Here is a 23,836-nt window from a genome sequence, read left to right as displayed (position 1 = left end):
CTTTTTTGAAGGTGGAAAGCCTTCCTTCCTCATTCCCTCAAGTAATAATAACATGTAGGTGATTACATATTCCTCTTCCAGCTCCTACGAAAAGTTTGCCATGGAAAAAGGCAGAGGAAGTAATGATCAAGGGGAAAGAGAAGGATAAAACATTTTGTTGTTATTTTTAAGGGGAAAAACAGGAGAATAGGGTAAAACCTTATCTTTTCTGTATCTGTAAATGACCATAATCTGTGAAAATGAAATGTACACTTTAAGCACTTAACCAATATTTACCACTGACAAAACCTATTTTAGGCCTCATCTTTGGTCAGAACAATCATCACTAATAAAATAGAGTAAGTCTGTAAAATGGTCTCCCTCCCCTTCTTTCCCTCTCCTATACACTTCACTGAGGATCCGGGCACAGAGCTAACCCTGGGCCATGCATTACTCACACATCCCATGTGACCTGTCACGACTTCACAGCAGTGCTCATGCTGCTCTTGACCTGAAATTCTCTTCCCTCAGTGCTCTGCCAAATGAACTTCTGTTCACCCAACGAGACCCAGTTCAGATGCTAGCCAAGAGGCCTTCTCAAACAGCTCCTTTACCCCGAGCAGGACCAGTATCTCCCTCCACTATGTCTCTATAGCATTAGTAGACACAATTCTGTTTTAGAGCTCATCATCTTGTATAATTAATATATATTAATATGTCTCTCTGCTCCAAAGAATGTAACCTACTACAAGTAGGGACCAGGTCTCTCTCTTTCTTTCTTTATGTTTTCTGTGCCCAATACTATTATGCATGTTAAATGTAGGATACATGTATATGCTATAGTCTGGACAGTATAAAAAGTTTACGGTTTCATAAAGGAGACAAGGTTTACAGACATAGGAGAGGTGTAATGTAATGGGCTAAGAAAATTAGATGACTACTGAATTCAACAAACATTTACTAAACACCTAGGAGTAAAGAATTATGCACTAGGGCTACTAGGTTAAATACATAGTCACTACCTTTGAGGTGTTCACAACCCAGCCACCTTATAGATTGTCTTTATATGTATGTGTACAGCACTCCTGCGGTTTAGATATCAATTTCCATGTTCCTCATAACAACCCTGTGAGGTAGGTCATTATTTTCATTTTTATAGAGATGTAAACAGAGGGTTTGAATTCCCAAGTCTTCTGACTCCAAGACTGAAGTCTTTCTTCCCCACTGCATCAGTGTTTCTCAAAATTTTCCATTTCCGAGTACACTTTTACAGGGAGAATAGACTTATATTCCTCAGGGTTGGGAAATATAAGCTCCAAATCTAGAGTGTAATCTTAAAATTCATGCTTACTATAATATTTTCCATTATTTCTCACTGAGTCAAACTGAAGGTCTGAGAAAAATAAACCCCGATTATTCTGGGTCCTTGAAGGACCTTGGTACAGGGTTTCAACACCAGAGGGCCGCACATACAATTTCAGAAGCACATGGCTACGCTGCTACCTTTCCTCAGGGTGTCTGGGTTTGGCTGAGTCCCAACACAAGATTTGGGGTAACTTCATGTTTTCTTTTAGGTTTCCAGTGGCATAATTGTATTTGCAGCCATCTCTGTAGATTATAACAAAACGTACATTCTACTCCCAGGTATTGAGCAGTGGGGTCTGTCCCTTTCCTCCCTGCAAGGGTTCTCATTCTGGCAATAAGATCTCTTCAGTCCAAACTAACTGCCACCCCTCTCATTGCCAATCGAAACTAAAGAAGTCCCCGATGTCTCCAACTATCTGCTGCTGGCCCTTGAAGGCCCCCAAGGCTAAACAAGCTCCTCTTTTCAGCACTGCCGCTAGAGGGCAGCTCAGGGTTGCAGCTATGCTGAGCCCTCTAGTGGCTGCTGGGGTGACATGGTTCTTCTATGGAACCCATAAAAAACTCAAAAGTTGTACTCAGGAAGCCAGCCTAAGTGACACCCGGTAGCGAACTTTTAAAAAAAAGTCTTGGTTCTCAGCTTCGTTTTTTTAAGGCCTCTGGCAGGTCTCAGATACATTACCTTTCTTGGATGAATCTCCCACTCCCTAGGATTTCCCCTTCCCAGGGTATGGCAATGTAGAGCCATCATTCTCTCCGGGCCAGGTAAAAAAAAAAATAGAATCTGAGAGACTTGGCAACTTTCCCCAGTGCCTTTTTACTTCCTTCATCTCCCCCACGAATACAGAGCTTATACATACATTCAAGATTCTTCACTATAACCATGGCTTGCAGGTTCTGGAATTAGACTTCCAGGCTTCAACTCCTGGCTCTTTCATTTACTAATTGGGTAACTTTAATAATGCTATTTAACCTAAGCTTCTGTTTCATCTGTAAAATATGGAGAATAGTACCTGCAATATACAGTTTGGGGAGGAATAACTATGATAATGTATGAAAAGTGCTAGGTCTGGCACACTGAAAGTGCTCAACATTAGCTATTTTTATTCTTCAAAGCTTCTGTCTAGTGCGCACAGCAGGTCTATCAATTTGGTACAGGAAAATACTGTCTTTACCTAGGACTCAGGGTACATATGCAAATGAATTCATAAACAACCTTTATATTTCCTAAAGTGGCCACGCTAACAGGTTATGGAAAAGGGGGCCTGTTTGTGTGAAACAATTAGTGCAAAGGGTATTCAGGGTGCAAAGGAATCCAAGAGGCCTGGAATCTGCATGGAGGAGCTGTGTTTTTGCACACAGGTGTCCTTCCCCCGCCCCCCTTCCTTCCCCACCCCCCACCCCCCCTCCAGCCCCACCATGTGCAAGCATTCAGGGTGAATCTGGGAGTGGCGTCTAAGTGCACAGTGGTGCAAAAGTAAGAGGGTTTCCGGCCAAGGAAGTGAACTGAGCTCTCCAAAGGCCAGGAACCCAAGCCAATCAGATTCCCCGCCCACCAGGAGTCTAAAAGGTGGCAGAGCCTCATGGCCCAAAGTCCAAGCACAGCAGGAAAGTGGCCAGGGAATCTTGTCAGGTAGAGACCTGATAGAAACTGTCAAAAAAAAAGTTAAAAGCTGAAAAGCTCATAACACCCACGGGCCCAGAGAAAGGTCAGTGTGAGCTTAGCAGCTGTTCCATCTGGTGCCAGGGGCCTTGGCTGTTGTCTTCTACCCCAGGCCGGTTAGGCCTCCCTGATCAGCCCCACCTCGAAAAGCCAATTCTGCTCTTAAAGGGGACTTGCTTGTTTCTGGTAGGGAATCTTACTCTTGGTGGGCAAAGCTCTCTCTTATAGTATGAATGGGGGCGGGAAGGGGCAGAGAGTGCGACCAGGGGTTCAACTGGCTCCAAAGGAAGGGGCTGGTGGCCGGAGCCTGAGCCTCCATGTTGAGAGAACCACATGCGTTTATGTCAGAGGCAGGCAGGGGCCTTGGCTGCCAGGGACCCTGACAAGCCGCGACTTGAGCTGTGCCTTCGAGCCTGGGTTGGCTGGAGAGCGGCACGGAGGAGGGCGGGCAGTGCTGGAAAGGGGGTGAGATGGGAGGTGAGGGGAACAGCACGAGCAAAGGCACGAAGGAAGAATGAATCTGCTGCGCGTGGAGGATGGCATGGAGACTCCCCTGATTGGCGCGGGGCGCGCTTGCGGGGGGATGGAGGCCGCGATGATTGGACAGCCAGAGTGGGGCCAGATTTGGAGGGCTTTGAATGCCCGGCCGAGGAGCACTCTGCCCAGCTCCCGACTGGCGATTTCCGTTCAGGACTGAATTACCTAGAAGGTGGTTAATTCCAACGGGTGTTTTTCTTTGGGGGCTTCTGAAAAGTCAGCGTATCACCTGCTCCCGTGCTCTCCATTTGCCCAGGGAGAAAGGAATCCTCCCTTGTGGAGGGGAGGGGGGGGGGTCACGTTGATTAATTTGACTTTCCTTGCTTTGAAGATGGGGGGGGGGGGAATATCCCATTTCCAAGCCAAATATTAAATTTGGTTTCTCCTCCTCCTCCTCCTCCTCCTCCCTCGGGTCCTCTTTCTCTCGCCAGCACCTCCCCCACGTTTTCCTGCTCTCCTCCACCCGCGCGGCCAGTGGCCTCCTCGCCCGGCGGCGCGCGTTCCGGGCCCGCCTGGCCCGCGCCCGCCCCCCGCACCCGGGCGCCCCCCCTCCCAGCCCCCCGCGCCCGCGCCGGGTCACCCGCACACACGGGTCCACGCCCCCCCGCCCCCCGCCCGGCCGAGCGGTAGGTGTTTTGCCGTCTGCGCCGGGCCGCAGTGCGGCTGCGCGCACGGGCTGCCTCCGGGCTGGCAGCGCAGCGGCGGCCGCGCGGCGGCGGCGGGGCCGGGAGCGAGCGGCGGCGGCGGCGGCGGCGGCGGCGGCGGCTTGGGGAGTGGCGTGGAGCGGAGCCTGGGGCTGCAGCCGCGCGGGGCTCCCGGAGTAGGAAGCCCCAGGGGCAGGAAAGGAAGGCCAGGCCGTGAAGTCCCCGAGCAACCATTCTCCTTGGATTTGGGGGAGCCCTGCCCCCCCCACCTCGTCTTCTGACGCCCCCTCCTCACCACCCCCCCAGCCGCGGCCGCTGACGAGAGGAGGCGGCGGCGGGGGGCTGAGGGGCGCCGCCATGCCTCTCCCGCGGTGAAGCGCCCCAGCCGTCAGGAGCTCCTCGGTCTCCCCGGTGATGTCCCCCAGGCGGCAGGCAAAAGCGACTCACTCGAGCCCTGGGGTAAAGGCCTAGCTTATCCAGCTTCCTTCCTCCTCCTCCTCCTCCTCCTCCTGGTCCCTCCCCCCCCTCCTCCTCTCCCCCTTCGACCTCCCCTCCCCGTCTCTCCCCTCACCCTTCCCCGCGCCCCCATCTCCCCTGCCTCCCTCCCACCCCTCCAGCAGCGATGGCAGAGGAACAACAACAGCCGCCGCCACAGCAGCCTGATGCCCATCAGCAGCTTCCCCCCGGCACCCCCAACCCGGGGGTGGCTCTGCCAGCCCTTGTGCCTGGGCTGCCAGGGACAGAGGCCAGCGCGCTGCAACACGAGATCAAGAACTCCATCTGGTAAGAGGATCCACCATCGCGGGGTGAAACCGCCCGGGCACATTTCTGCTGCAAAGGGGGTGGGGGCGGCGGGCGGGGAGCGGCGGAGCGGCGGCTGCATCCATTGAACGCGGGGATCCGGGGTCAGCTGCCTCCGGATAGGGCCCGCGGAGGGGTGGGAAACGTGCCCCCGCCCTGGGTCTCCGCAGCCCCCGGGTGCCTTCACCCGCTCCTCCGTGGGGAGGGATGATAAACACATTATTTGTGGTTTTCACTTCTGTGTCAACGGAATAGGGGTCGAAATGAAGTCATCTTGCATGATGGTAGCATGAATTTGGGACCGGGGAGCGTGAAATGTGTTTACTCCTTGTTGCAGTCATACAGGGAGGAAGCAGTGCATGGTGGATTTTCACCAAACAGACATTGTGCGTAAGAATATTAACAGGCAGCACAAAACCTAATGTGTCTGTCTCTTCCTTTCAGCTGGCTTAGCTGCTGTTTCTGAATGTTTTTGCTTTCTTTATTCAGAGATTAAATTTCTCTTCCAGGGAGTTTATTCTTTGCATTGATTGTGAAGAAAAGGCTTCTTTAGTATAAGATGGTGTGTTTTTTTTAAGGTGGTAGTTTACACTGTAAAATGATTTTTTCATTTAACAATATATCTTTAATTTAAAATAAATGTTTTACCATTTCGTGTGCCTTTTTTAGAAACCATAGATAAAATGCCCTTTGCTATATTCCTGTACTTTTTTTATATGAGAATTTCCAATATTTCCGCATTAGATTAAACTCTGAAAGACTGTTGCCAGCCTTTTAATAATTAAGTACACCGAGTTAAGTCTATCCTTTTAGAGCCATTGCAAATACTCTTTGAACATGAACTTGCATTTTTAAAAACTGACATTTAAAAAAAAAAGTGTAGTGCTATTTTAAACATGGAAAGCAGTATTTGGAATTTGGTGTAAGAGGCTACTTTTAATAGAACTTTTAAAATAGAATTAAATGTGGTATAAAAAAAGCTCTGATTTTAAAAATGAAGTCTTGCATGTCCATCATTGAATATGACTACTAAAATATCAAAACTCCTTTTATATTGCAATTTAAAAAGAAATGTATCATAAAATAACTGACATTGCAGTACAATATTTACACATTTGAAAACAGTGACAATTTCTAAAATACAAAGCTTTGTTATATAGTAATTTTTATTATTTTCCTGGTGCACATCCATATTGGCATGATGCTAATATGAAGTAGGTCAGTGCAGGCTTTAATAGTTTTATTCTAGAGTAGTGGGCAGCTGTGTATCTTGCTTTCAGTTTTAATTTTAAAATGAAGTTTAAATGCTTTAAAGGTAATATTTTTTGACTTTGACAATAGTCATGTTGTGGCAACTTGAATAGGTCAGAAAAATAGTAATGTGTGTGTACTGTATGTGTGAGTGAGTGTGTGTGTGTGTGTGTGTGTGAGAGAGAGAGAGAGAGAGAGAGAGAGAGAGAGAATGCTTTATTCTTCAATGGATACCCTGAGCTCCCTATTAAAGCTGTAATTTACAGGAAGAGATGGTTAAGCTTCTGCTCACCAGAAACCAGAGTGCCCACCCCCCCCCCCCCCCTTTAAGTTACTTGATGTAACTTAAGTGTCCCTGAAATCATCATTAAATTGAATAAGCACTTTGGTTTTTTCATTCAGGTAAGGGGCACCCAAATTAAAAAGACTAAAATCTTTTAAGAAAGACATATTTAAAAAGTTGAATTAGTAATGTATATTTTGACTTATTATGAGAGCAATAGGGGAAAAGGAACCTTCATTTTATAGTATTTTAAAAATAAGAGTAAGTTGTATAGATAACTGACAAGTGTTTGAATAATAATGATAGTGGAGGCTCTTTTTGGTAAATCATGTGATTTAATAATTCTTTCATTGATAATTTATGTTTACACATCCATTACAATTTAACTGCACTGACTTTAATGTGAGAAATCCTTTCCTGAAGCATAGTGTACTTGCGTTTTTGGTACTTGCTCTGGAAAAGTAATGGCCAACAAACACTTTAATTTCCAAATGTACAATTTTAATCTTTATTTTTAAATTATAATGGCACACTTACTGGCATTTAATTTTCAACTTTAGAAATCCTATTTGCAAAAATTGTTTATATTACATTTAAAACTTTGTAAAAACATTAGTGATCATAAACAACATTAGGGAATATATTTAATGTATAGTCTCATATCCGATGTTTCACAAAACTGGATTTATAGATTTATCAGGTAACTATATAAAGACATTTAAAAGTGAAATACCTTCAATACCATCTATGAAATAGGGTGTCCTAAAAAAAGTATATGAACTTTAATAGCTGATAACTCAATTTTGAAAATGAAATTTCCTTTAATAAACACTGCCATAATTATTCAAAGTGTATGTATAAAATTTTTGGGATACCTTATATATATGTTAAATTAAAATCTTTTAATAGATAAGATTGCAATTCTTTAGGTATCTCATTTTACATTTCTTGAAGAACAATGCTTTACCAATTTTTTTTATCACCTGATAATCTGAGAGATTATCCGTTTTGTTGCTTCCTATATCAATCTTTGGTAACATTACTAATGAGAATTTAAAATTACATTAAACAGAAACAGCCGAACATTACTAATGACAATTTAAAATTACATTAAGCAGAAATTGTTAAATGAGTTTTGCATTTAGGTTGATTCCAGAGTATATTGGACTTGCAGATCACAAACATGTCTATACTTGTTCTCCTATTCTGCGAATATAAATATAGTAGGCGATGTAGGCCGTTAGCTGGACAATAGAGTTATTTATTATCTCAGTTCATAATTATTTGTTTTTGTTTGTTAAACTAAAGTGCTGTTTGACAAAAGTATGTCCATGATCATTTCAAGCATCAAATTAGTCTTTGAAAAAGAAGATTAAGTATTCAAAGTTGAAATGATGGTACTTAATGGGATCAGAAATTATATTTCTTAAGAATTGGAAATATGTATTTTAAAGATAGTTCTAGAAAATAAAGCTACTACTAACTTGATAGTGGTGTTATATTTAATATATTTATGACTTATCTTCAAATGAAGTCCAAGCCTACATGTACCTTTCTTGACCTTCCTCATTCCTACTCCATAGACTCCAGCTCACTTAGACTACTCGCTTGACAGGGGATTTATTTGCAGAGTTGTGTTTAATACTGAATATACTGTAAGAAATGTTATGTATATTTTCTAAGCAATAGAATTATAATATAAACTTAAAAAAAAAGAAAACTAGTAACCTGTGTCCTTTTCGTAAATGAATACTCATAGTGACAACCTAAAACAAAACCACAACCTAATCCCACTGCAAACTTCTTTAACTTAACATTGCACCCCTCTTTAGTTATCTAAAAAAAAGAATACCACGGCAAGTTCTTCTTTCCTCTTATCTCCAAGTGTCTTAATAGGTGTTGTTTTTCTACTTAGCTTAAACAAACAAACAAAAATTTACTAAGTGTTTTTCTTTGTGTTTTTAAAGCAGTTTTACTTGAAACCCTGATAGAATAAAATTGCTGTGGAAAAAATAGAATAGAAAAAAATTACTTTTGCATTCTATTCTGCCTGTTATTATTTTTAAGAATAATCATACCTACCTGGGTAGGAGCGATTAACATATTTGCAATTAGGCTATAATGTGTAGACTACAAACCTTTTCCTAGAATTTTAAAAGAATCCCTGATGTTTTATTGTAGATAATGTTCTAATACTGTATTTACTCAACAAACAAATTCAGGGATTCTTAAAAGAATTAGTGGTTATTAATTATTGTTTTTATTTATGTAATTTTATTTTCAAGTAAGGCCTTGTAAACCATTTCTTAAAACAGTCTTAGAAGCTGTGTCAATTGTTCTCCCCACTTAGTAAGAGTGAAATTGAATGACAAGTAAAATTCCTCTGATTCATTATCAGACCCTGGAAACATTGCAGGGACCAGAGCTCCTTGTCTGTATTCAGTCTTGTAAGTCATATAGATTTCTGAATCTGGAACATTTTAGATTTACAACTATAATCAAAGTAGAATTACATATGTGGACCACTTGGGATGTTATCTAAATTCTAATTTAATCCCAAATTGAGCAATTTTGTTTAACTTTCTTATTTCTCAGTTACAGTGAGCAAAGTATGGTGATCCTAAGGTTTACATAGTGATTCCATATTAGTTTTAATTTCTGTCCCCTGTCCTAGAAGTTAGTAGTTTTGTCCTTGTTCTGGGTCAGGCAGTTTATTAACTCTGTCTGAGAAACAGTTATATTTCCTTCAACTGCAGTGGGAAACATTTACTGTAAAGCTCCTAACTGTAGAGTTTACTTTAACCGTAGCCCATGATCTTCATTTTACTTTAAAGTTAGAGACTGACTAGTACATCCACTGGCTTTCATATATTTTCCATTAATTGGTTGACATGCTATCTGCCCTGAGCTCAGTCTGTCTTACCTATCAAGCGCACCAAGACTTAAGGTGCTTTTTGCTTGTCTGTATTGAGGCCAGCTGTGGTGGTTGCATCCCAACACTAAGTGTTTCTGATTCCAGAAAGAAGGCAGTTCCTGTTCTCCTCTATGATTTGAACTGATGAAATTGTCTGCTCTATTGACCAGAAAGGCAAGTTAAGCAATTTCAAGCCCCTTGACTTTCTGGCCTTGTTTAGCTTAGGCAACGTGTGTGTGTGTGTGTGTGTGTGTGTTTGTGTTTTTATGTATGTTTGCATAAATAATTGACCAATTTGCTTTCCCTATTGGGAGTTGTCTTTAATGACAGAACTGATGTTACGTACAGAACTGATTTAGTTTCTATATCACTGTTAGTTTTTGGTTGTATTGGGGGAAATGAGCTTCACAGTGGTAGAAGAGACAGAAGTGTCTCATTTGTTGTGAAACATGCTTTGAATAAAAACTATGTCTAGTCACCTTTGATATTAGAAAAATAATGTTGCACATTAAAAGTGTTCAGATGAAAATAATTAAAATAAACGTTGACATTTACTCAAATTTGAGCACTTTGTGCAAGATCATTGTGTAAGTACTTGCCTGAGTACCTGCTATATATGAAGTACTATGCTAGAGACTGGCATTTGAGGAATGTCCATTCATTTGTAATATTAACCTAAGCAAAAATGTGCAATAAAATATATCTTTTATTCAGTTAGGGAACCAGGGAAGGAGGTGACAAGTGCCAGAGTGTTAATTGTGGAAAAAATAGATCTTAGTTTCCTTGTCTAGAAAATGAAAGGTTCATATTAGATGACCTTGAAAGTTCCTTTAGGTTAAATTATGATTCTTGTTACTAAATAAATATTGACAACAATAATAAAGCATACCATAAGCACAGTGAATACTAACAGCTTTAACTACTCATATGCAATCAGCAGAACATTTTCAATGGATGGATTATTAGGATTTGTCAGCCTTCCCTGGGTTTTAGCTCTAGAAGACTATCTGAAGACTGTTCACTTATTGTTACCTTGTGCAAGAGTTCTTTTATGTGAAATTCAGTCTGCAAATATTTATTGGGCATGTATTTCATTTAAGGTTAGGAGTTGTTGCTGATTATACAAAAATAATGTATGTAAGGCTATGCGGTATCCCTGTTGTTGGGAATTATACTAGTTGCTAGTTGAGAGATTGCACTGGGGGGTTGGGTGGGGGTTTTTGTGTGCTTGATTTGTTTATAAACTGGTGCTCAATTCTTATAAACACCTCATACAGGAACTTTTTTTTATAGTAATGATTTAATATTTTTAAGGCAGTGTTGAATATTATATTGTAAATTTGGTTATGTAAATAAGAAAGGTGTGTATTCTTTTCAGAATAATTCAGGCTAGGGTAGACGTTTTAATGTGTAGTTGTGACAGAGTATTCTTTAAGAACAAGACAATAAGATGGTTACTACTCCATATCTCCGACAAAACTAGACCACTCTTATCCAGTGCCTCCCTTTTCATCAGTCTTTCTGTATCTTAGTTTCTTTCTCTTCTGCTTTCTCAAGGGTTCTAAGGGTTCAGGTTAAAGATGAGCAGCATGGAGCAGTAGGAAGAAGAATCTTCCTGCCTTGGGCAGGATAGTAAATAAGGAACAATAAGCTCTGAAGCCTTAATGCACTTGATTGCTGACTATGAGATTAAGATAGTTAACACCTAACTTTAACCCACATGATTAAAAACTAAAATGTATTATTTTTTTCTTGAGACATTTACTTTTTTCTGTTTCATGGCTATGCGCCTCCAATTTATAAGAGGAAATAGAAACAATGAGGTTTGGTTAATTATGCACACAGAACCTCTATCAGGCATCTATTATGGTAACTCCTATATACATTACAAAACATTGTGTGGGAGGTGACGTTTTGTATTTGTCATATCATAAAACAAACTGAAAGCATACATATATTCTTTGCTACTTGAATCTCTATTTAGTTTTTGAATTCAAAGCGTGAGAGGTCAGAGTGACAGATTGAAATCTGTTATGTCTTAGAATTTTGGAAGATAAGAATCCATATGGTGTGAAATACCATCTCCTCCAAATAGCCTTATCAAATATATATAAATATATATATATTTTAACAGAATTTATTCATAATCTGGGTTTGGATAGCAAGGGTTCACGTGGCAAAAGGTACTTTCTTACTCATTCCAACAAAGAATTAGCAAATTCACTTGAATTTGAATGCTAAATTGATTAATTAGTGATGCTTACCAAGGGCATGGGAATAGGAAGTGATGGTAGTACATATGCCCTACAATTATCTTCCCCTTTCTTTCTGAAATCGGTAATTTTTAGAATTTGAGTTCTATTATAGGTACAGCATCGGAACTATTGGTTATCTTAGAGGGTATTAGTCCCTAGGGCTATCGTGTTTATATTTAGGATACCTAAATTTAAGATACAGACATTTTTCTACTTGTATTCTTTTTTTTTTTATGACTTTCCTACTTTGGTCACCTGATACTGCCAAGTAGCTACAGGATGAGAATAGGGGATTACTGTATGAAGTGGCTACTTCAGTTTGTACTATCCATAACCCTTTTTCTTTGCTTTCATTATCTTGATTCTCTAATTATATGCTGGTCTCTTTACCTGCTACCTTAAAAAACCTTCCTCTTTTTTCTACTGATATAAAGTGTCTAACTTGAAGATCCAGCTCATGTGCTACCCTTCAATGAAACTTTTCGAACTTGCAGGGAACATGACCTGAGTTGTATAAATTAATTTTTTTCTAGGAGTTTAGACTGGCCTTACCTAAGATGAGTCTATTTTAGTGAATTTTTACTGAATTAATGAAATATTCCCTATGTAAACATTTCTAATATGTAAAGTTCATAGGAATTCAGGGACTGCATATGCCTGAAACAAAGCAATCACTACATAATAAGTAATTTATAATATGACAATAAAATATTGTGGCGAAGCCAAGAATTTGCCATTGTTTTTTTGCAGTATATATGAAATTTAAAAAATTTAATTAGACAAGAGTATCACTTCAGTGACATCTGGCTTGGAGTAAAGTTGGTATTTCTGGGAATTTGGGAAATTTATTTGAATAAGATGCTTTAGTTGATGTAGTAAGTGAATCACTTCCCTAATTTGATTGCAGTCATTAGATTTATGCAGTGTGATCTAAAAAATTAACTGTCAGATTAGTAAATGCTTAATCCCTTTTTCTGAAGGAGGAGATATTAGCAAGGAGTGTGTGGCCAAATTCTGTACACACACATTTTAAAGAAGTGAGATGAGAAGGTCAAAGACTAATACTGAATTTACAGAAGATAGAGGTCAAGGAAAACTGAATTCAGTACATCGTATTTTGATATCTACTATATACAGGCATAGGAAAATTAAAAAGTAATGAGACACTTTATTTACTTTTAAAGCAGTCATCCCTTGTGTGGTAGTTGTGTGTATCATCAATTGAATCTAACAAAAGAAAGATTTTATTAATGCAGACAAATATAGAATTAGAAGAGAGAGGGATTCAGTGAGGACATAATATTTTTATTGGCAAAATTCAAGATGGTGGTCTTAACAAAAAATCAGCGGATGGGCTATTGATCCAAATACATTTATCAATATGCTTACTAAGGAATCTTTAGCAGGAATGACATTAAGAATTGTTGATAATAGTAAGCCTTGTTAGTAATGAGAATAATTAGAGAAAAATAGCTTAGGCCAAAATTTACCTGACTGAGGAGTGGAATTTCTACCAGTATCAATCCTTTTACCTAAGTTTTAATGTACAAAGGTAGAAGAAGGAATGTAAAGTAATAATGTAGAAGAAAAAAAGGTTGGGGGTGGGTGGGACTCAGGTAGAGGACCAGGAGCAGTCTAAGCAGTCTTGGAAGAGGACTGTGTAACCTGAATTGACTCTCAGTGATGGATAGCACTTCATGAAGAGGATTAGAATATTTGGTGAGGGGCCCTCTCATTCAGCCCATATCTCCACTTCCTGTATCTTGGCACCTGTGGCACCTACCTATGTACTTTTCCATTATCAGAGGCAGTTTATTTCCCCCTTTTGGATTCATCTCTTTCCATGTATTTACGGAATTTGTTCTAACATATACCCTGTTTTTGTCAGCATTATCAAATTGTTTTTTTCCATTGGCCGCTTTTCCTGTTACTTTATACATTCATATGATGTCCTTAAAGCAGCAGCAAACAACCTTGGAGAAAAGGTTTTCCAGTAAAACAAAGAGTTGATCTCTCAGTGACCTAAATAGTTCATTCATAGTCCTAAGAAAAAAATGTCATTAGGTAAGTGAATTAATAATGTAAATACTCATCTTATAAGATGAAATATAAACAGTTAAAATGTAAAAATCTTTACTGTCAGTGATAAAAAATAAAGCAGAAAACTTTTAAAAATATGTTTTTATTAATTTTTAGAGAGAGGGGAGGAATAGAGAGATAGAAACATCAGATGAGAGAGCTACATCATCAATCGGCTGTCTTCTGCACAACCCCTACTGGGGATTAAGAATCAAACCAGTGACCTCGTGGTTCATGGGTAGACATTCAACCACTGACCCACAGTGGTTGCCAGGCAGAAAACTACTATTTTTGACCACTAAGAAAAATATTTAAGAACTATAGTAACCATTCGCTAGCTGATCTTGTCCAGGGTTTTGCAGTTTTCCATATTCCTTTCTCTTCCCTCCAGTCTCTCAATTTCTGTCCTGTTGTACAATATGTAAGCCCACTCATATTTTTGGTGGAGTAGGTGTGAACATACATCTTACAAGCATTAACTGTGTTTGCACTTGGTAGAACAATGTATGATATTTTTCACCCTACTTTATTATATTTTCCAAATGTTTTTGAATGAGCGAGTGTTATTTTTAGTTTGGAAAAATACCCAAACAAGTAAAATAATGCCCTTTGTCTGTCCTGCTGCTTTTCCTTTTAGCTGAAGTCTGTCCACCAGGCTTCCACCCCCACACACGGATAGATCTCTCTGCTCTTGTCCCTTTTAACTCTTGCAGTCTGGCTTCCTGCTTTTCTTGCCAACTCAGTGGCCCTTTTTTAGTCTTTACCTTTCATTATGACTCTAACTTTTCTTGTCATTATGATTTCTTTGCACTTTTGAAATTCTCATTCATTCCTTTTTCAGAGGTGCCTTTGTATCAGCTACTCTGCCTGGCATTGGTGATTCCCTGAACAAGAATGTGAAATCCTGTTTCATGTACCTTATCTCTGATTGATTGACATTTTATTTTTCCTGCTCCCTTCCTTTAGATGCTCTTTAATTGTGAATATCCAGACACTTATTTCTCAGCCATCTATTGTTTTTCTCTTTTCACTTTGCTAAAATCAAGAAATAGTTGGGCTGGGCTTGGCCAATGTGCTTAGCTGGAGTGTTGTCTGTGCACTAAAAGGTCGCGGTTTGAGTCCCTGTTAGGAGGGCACATACCCAGGTTGCAGGTTCAACCCCCGTCGGGGTGCACGTGGGAGGCAATTGATCGATTGGTATTTCACTCTTACGTCAATATTTCTCTCTCTCTCTGTCTCTCTCTCAAATCAATAAAATCATGTCCTTGGGTGAAGATTTAAATAAAAGAAGGAATTGATGGGCTGAACAGACAACTCTACCATATCTACTCATTCATTCACCAGAATACAGGGAGCGACCACTATTATATTAAACTTGGCATTTTCATGATAATCCTTCTTCTGTGTCATGGTGCCTTGCTACTTCAGTTTGCTTTCATTTCCAGTTCTACTTTTGGTGGTAGATATCACTGTTCCTTCAGTCTATCAGACTGGCAGTATTGATTTTCATATTTGATTTTTCTCTCATTCCCATGCCCAGTATTTTAACAAGTTGCCAAGTTTGCATTGTCACTTAAGTTTCCTTATTTTCCTACTTATACTCCAGGACCATAATTCAGTGCTTTACCATTTCATTCCTGGGTTATTTCAGCAGCAACATAGCTGCTCTCTGCTCCCCAACCCCCACTGAACTATGCTGTATATTGCTGTCAAAATAAATCTTCTAAAATATCCTTTTTCATGTAGTCCCCTTCTAAAAACATACAACTTCACCTTACCCACCATGTCATGTCTAAAGATTTTCATCAGGTTTCAATGTGAGTGTAATCTAGCCTAATACAATCAATCCAACCCTATTTCTTGCTGTTAACCAACATTTAACTCCACTTCAGTCCAGTGGACACTTCACTGTCGGCCTTTTATTTTGTGGTTCTGCTTTTATTCCTGCTTTATACTTTTGTGGATTCTCCACTTCCCTGTCTCCAAAACCTACTTAATCATGTTTTAACCATTTTAAGTCATAGCTCAAATTACAGTACTTTGAAACATTCTTTAGCTACGCTAGTTCAAATTGGCCTTTTCTTGATCTCATGTATAGTGAATTCTGTACAATTAAGTACTTAAACACTTTCAATATTTTTTAGTATGCTGCTGTTGTTTTTTTGTCATTTTATATTTTTCAATTACAGTTGACATACAAGATTATATTAGTTTCAGTTATACACTTGTGAGGTGGATGGGTGGTGCTCTGATGTGGTCTGAAGCTATCCACTAAGTGTACTAGCTAAGGGACTTCCCAGGAGGTGCAGGTCAAGGTCAGCTACTACCTGTGTTCTGCCTGGGGCTACCTAGCATGAGCTACAAAGCGATCTGCAGATGGCTGCTACTTCTGCTGTGCTTGGAGGTGCTCAGGAAAGGTCAAGCTGCAAACCAAGGCTTGCTGCCGCTAGCTGGGCCTGGGTCCGCTTAGCAAGAAATACAGGGAATGCCGAGACTAGATGCTGCTTGTTCGAGAGATTTTAGGAAAATCTGAAGCTTGAGCCAAGACAGGCCATTCATAAGTAAAGGAGTCAGCAAGATTTCTCTGCAAAGGACCAGATAGTAAATATTTTTGGCGTAAATATTTTTTGCTTTGAGGACATAGGATCTCTGTTGTATCAGGAAAGTAGCCAGGGACAGTATATAAATTAATGGATGGCCAGATTTGTTCCACTGCTGGAAGGATTTGGCTCTTGGGCAGCAGTTTGTGGACTCCTATATCCCATCACTGGGAAAACTGCTCAAAGAATATGGATAACCGTTTCAATCTTCACTCCCTTTTATTGACAAACAGTAGATGATAGTTATCTGCTTAATATTAATTATATTGTAATTATCCCTTGGGTAAACCCAGGATTATGTGAAAGCATATTAGAATGCAAACTGAGTGAGGAATACTCTTAACTCATCTCCCAGTGATGATGATAAAGTATATTGACTTTTTGGTTTATGGTCTGACACATAAAAAGCTTGGGAGGCCTCACTTCTGTCATCACTAGGAAAAAAGCTGAACAAACTGAAAATCAACAACTCTTCATAAATGCATCAGAGAATTGAGGTCTCAGGGCCCTGGAAAATGGGAGGCAGACAGGCAAATAGAGAGAATCACAGCTTACAGATAGCTGGCAGAAGCCCAGGAGTAGAAGCCCAAAGCTAAAACCACTATAGATAGTAGCACTGTAAACTATAATTTGCTGGAGGCGCAGTGTGAGCTAGCTTGAGAATGTCCCGCTTTTAGGGAAATCCCACACCTTCCTGAGTTTTACCTCCAGGAGCCCTACCAGGTTCTCCCTGTGAGATGTGAGAAAAATCTCTTTATTTTCTACTTGAGGGGAGGAGGGATGGGGTGAGAGAGGTAGTGGGAAGAGGAAAAAAGTAACTACCCGATATAATAAAGAGGTGATATGCAAATTGACCATCACTCCAACACACAAGATGGCTGCCCCCATGTGGACACAGGATGGCCGCCACAAGATGGCCGGCAGGGGAGGGAAGTTGTGGGTGATCAGGCCAGCAGGAGAGGGCAGTTGGGAGGGACCAGGCCAGCAGGGGAGAGCAGTTGGGGGGAACCAGGCCTGCAGGGGAGGGCAGTTGGGGGTGACCAGGCCTGCAGGGGAGGGCAGTTGGAGGGAACGAGGCCTGCAGGGGAGGGCAGTTGGGGGGAACCAGGCCTGCAGGGGAGGGTAGTTAGGGGTGACCAGGCCGGTAGGGGAGGGCCGTTAGGGGTGACCAGGGTGGCAAGGGAGGGAAGTTAGGGGTGACCGGGCCAGCAGAGGAGGGCAGTTGGGGGCGACCAGGCCTGCAGGAGAGGACAGTTAGGGGCAACCAGGCCTGCAGGGGAGGGCAGTTGGGAGCAATTGGGCTGGCAGGGGAGCAATTAAGTGTCGATCAGGCTGGCAGGGGAATGGTTAGGGGTGATCAGGCTGGCAGGCAGAAGTGGTTAGGGGCAATCAGGAAGGCAGGCAGGCGAGCAGTTGGGAGCCAGCAGTCCTGGATTGTGAGAGGGACGTCCGACTGCCTGTTTAGGCCCAATCCCACTGGAATCGGGCCTAAACGGGCAGTCGGACATCCCTCGAGGGGTCCCAGATTGGAGAGGGTACAGGCTGGGCTGAGGGACACACACACACACACACACACACACACACACACACACACACACCCTGTACACTAATTTCATGCACCGGGCCTCTAGTCCTATATAATAAAAGGCTTATGTGCAAATTGACCGAATGGTGGAATGACTGGTCTCTATGATGCGCACTGACCACCAGGGGGCAGATACTCAATGCAGGAGCTGCCCCCTGGTGGTCAGTGCGCTCCCACAGGGGGAGCGCTGCTCAGCCAGAAGCCGGGCTCACTGCTGGGGAGGGCAGCAGCGGTGGCGGGAGACTCTCCTGCCTCCGTGGCAGCGCAAAGGATGCCCTACTGACAGCTTAGGCCCGTCCCCTCCCTCCCCACCACCTCCCCACCCTAAGCCGTCAGTCGGGCATCCCCTGAGGGCTCCTGGACTGAGAGAGGGCACAGGCTGGACTGAGGGACCCCCATGTTCACGATTTTTGTGCACTGGGCCTCTAGTTTTGAAATAACCTAGAGCTCTCTCTTCTCTTTAACAAGGCCTCCCTTAAGGGAACCTGTTTTACCACAGTCTAACCAACTGGGTGATGGGAAATACCCAACTCCAGGCCTCTCTAATCTTCCATGTGGGGGAAGGGAATCACAAGACAATAGCATCCCTCACCCTCACTTTATCACCACTTTAGTAGGTATAATAATAGGATAACTGATGAAACAACCATAAACCTCAGACTAAGCTTTAATATGAAACAGAAACTATGGACACTGGCTTTTGTTTTGGCCTTGAAGACAAGATTGGACTTTTTTCATGGCGGAATGGATGGAGATGGGAAATTGGAAACCCAGGAAGGGCAACCTTTTATTTCCATCCAAATAAATCTTGTCACATCACAGTCTTCCGTGCATGGGTCTGTGAAATACTTTTCTTGAAGTCCTGTGGAAGAACATGATTTCCACCGATATTACTAGTATACTTGTTTTGCAAGAAATGTTAGAAGTTCTATAGAGAAGGAAACTGATATAGGTCAGAAACTCAGATCTATATAAAGAAGAGTGAGGCCTGGCTGGTGTTGCTCAGTTGGGTGAGTGTCATCCCTGCACCAGGAGGTTGCTGGTTTGATTCTCAGTCAAGGGACATACCTGGTTTGCAGGCTCAATCCCCAGTAGGGGACGTGCAGGAGACAGCCCATCCACATCACTCTCTCCTTGATGTCTCTTATCTCTCACTCCCTCTCCTTTCCCCTCTCTGAAGTTAATAAAAACATATATATTTTTTAAAAATAACGAAGAGTAAAAAGGAATAAGTGAAGATAAAATCTTTTTTATATTTACTTGACCTAAGAGATAAGTTTGTTTTTTTGTGATTATAGCTTATGGATAAGTGAAATGAATGATAGCAGTGTTATAAGAGATCAGGGGAGGAATTGAGCATAATTTTAAAAGGTACTTGCACTAACGGTGAAGCAGTATGGTGTTTGAAAAGTGGAGTTGGATTAGTTATAAAAGAACATTGAAAACCTAGAGTAACCCCTAAAATAATTTTGAAAGAAGTATAATTAATATGTTAAGACACTAGAGAAAAAAGAATCATATAAAATGTAGAATAAAATCAGAGAAGGCAGAAATAGAAGACAGAAAAAAAAAGGACAATGAATAGTACATAATTACAAATATGGTACATATTAATCCTATGTCAATAATCACTTTAAATGTGAATGTTCTAAATATACCAATTAAAAGACAGATACTATCTACATAGATTTACAAAAAACACAAGACCCAACTATATGTTGTCTACAAGTATATCGTTTACAGACTTTGGTACTTCATAATTTAGTAACCAATTATTTGTAACATACTTCAGAATATTTGCTATGAGAGTTGCAAGCAAATGGTGAGGTACTTAAAGTATAAAGAACTCAAGGGAAAATGGCCATATTTTGTGCCCAGTTTAATGTATAAATTATATAATTTCCTTCATTTAGAATTAATTTTACAAGTAATAATTTAGCACTTCTTATGTAGATTCTGGTTTTTTTTAAACTGCGTGAATAATGTACATACCATTAAATTTGCCTGTTTTAAGCATGCAATTCAGTGATTTTTAGTTATGCATTCATCACCATGATCTGGTTTTAGAATGTTTTGATTTCTTTTTAAAGCATTTGAAAAGTGAATTATATTGACTGACTGGATTGATCAGAAGTGGAAAGGTTATTTAATTATATCATTGAAGGTTCAAAGGCAATAGGAGAGAGAGAGTTTTTGTTTTATATGTGAATGAGACTTAACAATAGGACATGGGTTTCTAGAAACTTAAAAGATGAAGTTGCTCTTGGTCTTTTTTTTTTTTACATTTTCCTCTGAGGTCTTTTCTGAAGTCTTTATCCTCTGTGGATCAGGCTTTCATTACTTTAGATGTGACAAAAAGCTCTCTTCTATTTAGTTACTACTAAAAAAATTAATGAAATACTGCTTTGAGCTTCATTATAACTGGTCAAATACTTGTGTGAGTCTTCCTGTGGCGCACATTATTTTTAGACATTTCTACTTCACGTATTTGTAATTATAGAGCACAATGTGAGCTGTCACTTTTCTGAAACATTTTAATACAGTGAGCTGATAGTACTTTCTTAAATTTCTCTTTAAGATGGTTAGAAAATTTCTCTGCCAAGCATGAACACTTAACAAAATAAAGTTACTTTATTTTAAAAACCTTGCATATATGACAGTTTTAAAGAAAGATAATCAGAATCACAAAGAGGTAGTCCAATGCAGGGGTATAAGTCATTGTAGTACATTCTGAAATTAGTTGCCTGGGTTTGCTACCCAAATCACATAATCTTTTGATATTGTTTCCTTTTTCAGTAAAATAGAAATAGAAATAGTGCCTATCTCATAAGGTTGTTGTGAAGATTAAATGAGATAATTCATATAAAACATTTAGTATAAAATCTGGCATATGCTAAGTATTCAGTAAATGTTAGCTGTTATTTTTTAACTACAATAAAATTCGAAGAACTTACCATCTGTTTATAAGATTATATGGTTATTTCTGAATCTTATTATTGTATGAGAGGCCCGGTGCACGGGCGGGGGTGGAGGGGTTGTCCCTCAGCCCAGCCTGCACCCTCTCCAATCTGGGACCCCTTGAGGGATGTCTGACTGCCCGTTTAGGCCCGAAAATGGGCAGTTGGACGTCCCTCTCACAATCCAGGACTGCTGGCTCCCAACTGCTCGCCTGCCTGCCTTCCTGATTGCCCCTAACCACTTCTGCCTGCCAGCCTGATCACCCCCAACCACTTCCCTGCCAGCCTGATTGATGCCTAACTGCTCCCCTGCCAGCCCGATTGCCCCTAACTGCCCTTCCCTGCCGCCTGGTCACCCCTAACTGCCCTCCCCTGCCAGCCTGGCCACCCCTAACTGCCCCCCCCCCCCCCCGCCAGCCTGGTTGTCCCCAACTGCCCTCCACTGCAGGCCTGGTCTCCCCCAACTGCCCTTCCCTGCAGCCCTGGTCACCCCCAACTTCCCTCCTCTACCAGCCTGGTCACCCCTAACTGCCCTACCCTGCAGGCTTGATCGCCCCCAACTGCCCTCCCTTGCAGGCCTGGTCCCTCCCAACTGCCCTCCCCTGCTGGCCATCTTCTGGTGGCCATCTTGTGTCCACATGGGGGCAGCCATCTTTGACCACATGGGGGCAGCCATCTTGTGTGTTGGAGTGACAGTTAACTTACATATTACTCTTTTATTAGATAGGATAGAGGCCTGGTGCATGGGCGGGGGCCAGCTGGTTTGCCCTGAAGGGTGTCCCAGATCAGGGTGGGGGTTCCCTTGGGGCGTGGGGCGGCCTGGGCGAGGGCCTGTGGTGGTTTGCAGCCCGCATAGGCCAGGGCTGGCTGGAAGCAGGTATCTGGGATTTATTTATCTTCTATAATTGAAACTTTGTAGCCTTGAGCGGAGGCCAGGGCAGGGCAGGGTGGGCGGGAAGCTTGGCTTCTTCCATCGCCAGGGGCAACTCAAGCCTCCTGCTTGCTCCAGCTCCGTGGCCACTGCCATCTTGGTTGGGTTAATTTGCATACTCCCTTCTGATTGGCTTGTGGGCATAGCGGAGGTACGGTCCATTTGCATGTTTCTCTTTTATTAGATGGGATTACTGTGCCTGTAATAGAGGGAACCATGATGATATTTGAAGAAAGTGTTTTTCCAGGCTGAAGAAACAGCAAATGCAAAGGTAGTGTGAAGGCCACCCCAGGACGCCAAGTGGCAAAAGTATATTGGAGTGTAACAGTGATCTCAGAGGTAGTGAAGGGGCAGATTTGTGTAGGGCCTTGCAGGTCTACTAAGCACTGAGACTTAGGCTTTCATTCTGAGATGAGAGCCATTGGAAGACTCTGAGCATAGGAGTAACATGACCCAACTGGTGACTTAAAAAGCTTAGGTGTGGCTCAGTGGTTGAGTGTGGACCCATCAACCAAGAAGTCACCGGTTTGATTCCTCGTCAGGGCATATACCTGGGTTTCAGGCTCCATCCCCAGTAGGGGGGTGTAGTAGGAAGTAGCCAATTGATGTATCAATGTTTCTATCTCTCTATCCTTCTCCCTTTCTCTCTCTCTAAAAAATCAGTAAAAACCTTTTTTTTTTTTTTTTAAAGGCTCACTAGGCTGCTTCTATGTAGAAAAGAGACTATAGAGGGGCCAGGGCAGAAACAGGGAGAACAGGTTGTGATAGGTTACTGACATTTTACACTAGGGGTATGTGTGTGTGTAAAAGATGAAATAAATACTTCTAAATAGTTGTTAAATAGTGGTCTCAGGGTGTTGCAGTTATCTGTGAGTGACTTCATTTTCTTTATACTGTTCTCTCTTTTATAAATATTTTAAATAAGTATTTTTATAAGCATAAACAATTTATAATTTTCTTTAAATAGTGCTGTAATAAAAAAAGTATGTAACATATTAGACTCTGATTAGAGGGACATATTTGCATATTAAGTACAGTATCATAAGTACTTTTACTAAATTTGAAAGATTTGCCTTCAAAGAGACCAAATGTTCATAATCTGTCTATTGGAGTATAGTGACGTATTAGCAATTTGGGATAAATAACCTAACTAAAGTAGTAAAAAGTGAGAATCCTACATAATAAAATGGTAATATGTAAATTACCATCACTCCGCTACGCCCACGATTGGGCCAGCAGGAGGCGCAGGGGGCGGGACTCAGGGTGGCTGGGGTAGCTGATTGGGCCAGCAGGACGCTGAGCTCGCAGCGCCAGTGGCGCCGCGAGCTCAGCGTCTGTGCCATGGCTGCGCCGGAGGCTTTCGAAAGGCCTGGTGCACCGGCGGATAGACAGCCAGCTCCCCCGCGATCAAAAGCCAAAGCGGGGGAGCTGGCTGTCTGTCTGCTCCAGCACAAGGCCTTTCGAAAGCCTCCGCCGCGCCGGAGGCTTTCGGAAGGCCTGGTGCACCAGCGGACAGCCAGCCAGCTGGTGCACCAGGTGCATGATTAAATCATGCACTGGGCCTCTAGTTAGAATATAAAACATTTTACATATAATGCAATTATTTTAAACTAGAGGCCCGATGCATGAAGATTTGTGCAAGAATGGGCCTTACTTCCCCTAGCTTCTGGCACTGCCTTTGCTCCGGCTGGAGCCGCCTTTCCGCCTTCCCACGCTGCCCAGAGGCCTGGAGCTGCTGGGGCGGTGCGGAATGCCTGTGTCCCGCCCCGTCCCCGTCCCCCCCACCTCCACCCTCCGGCCGCTCGGCGCCTGTGTATGCAAACTAACCCACCTCTTTTGTTGGGTTAATTTGCATACTCACTCCTGATTGGCTGGTGGGATTGCAAAGGTTCAGTCAATTTGCATCTTTCTCTTTTATTAGTGTAGATACCTGGATTAACAATAGAGGTTCTGTTTTTAATTTATTTTTTGTTAATCCTCACTAGAGGATATTTT

The 23,836-nt window shown here is 41.8% G+C and overlaps 1 protein-coding gene across 3 annotated transcripts in view; it reads left to right on the top strand.

The window, feature by feature from the left end:
- The first annotated feature begins 4,254 nt into the window (after nucleotides 1-4,254).
- Nucleotides 4,255-23,836, top strand: part of RFX7 (regulatory factor X7) — a 113,601-nt gene continuing 94,019 nt past the window's right edge. Inside the window, exons 1-2 of one of the 3 annotated variants that reach the window (XM_079768835.1) lie at nucleotides 4,255-4,644; nucleotides 4,806-4,968. In XM_079768835.1, the coding sequence (XP_079624961.1) occupies nucleotides 4,808-4,968 (161 nt within the window). In that variant the 5' untranslated portion in view covers nucleotides 4,255-4,644; nucleotides 4,806-4,807. Of the gene's footprint in view, nucleotides 4,969-23,836 lie in introns of all 3 variants that reach the window. The other 2 variants (XM_079768834.1, XM_079768833.1) reach the window with 2 other exon arrangements.

This window comes from Cnephaeus nilssonii, assembly GCF_951640355.1.
Source record: "Cnephaeus nilssonii genome assembly, chromosome: 4".
In the NCBI taxonomy this organism is placed as follows: domain Eukaryota; kingdom Metazoa; phylum Chordata; class Mammalia; order Chiroptera; family Vespertilionidae; genus Cnephaeus; species Cnephaeus nilssonii.
This window is presented reverse-complemented; position numbering and strand designations above follow the sequence as displayed.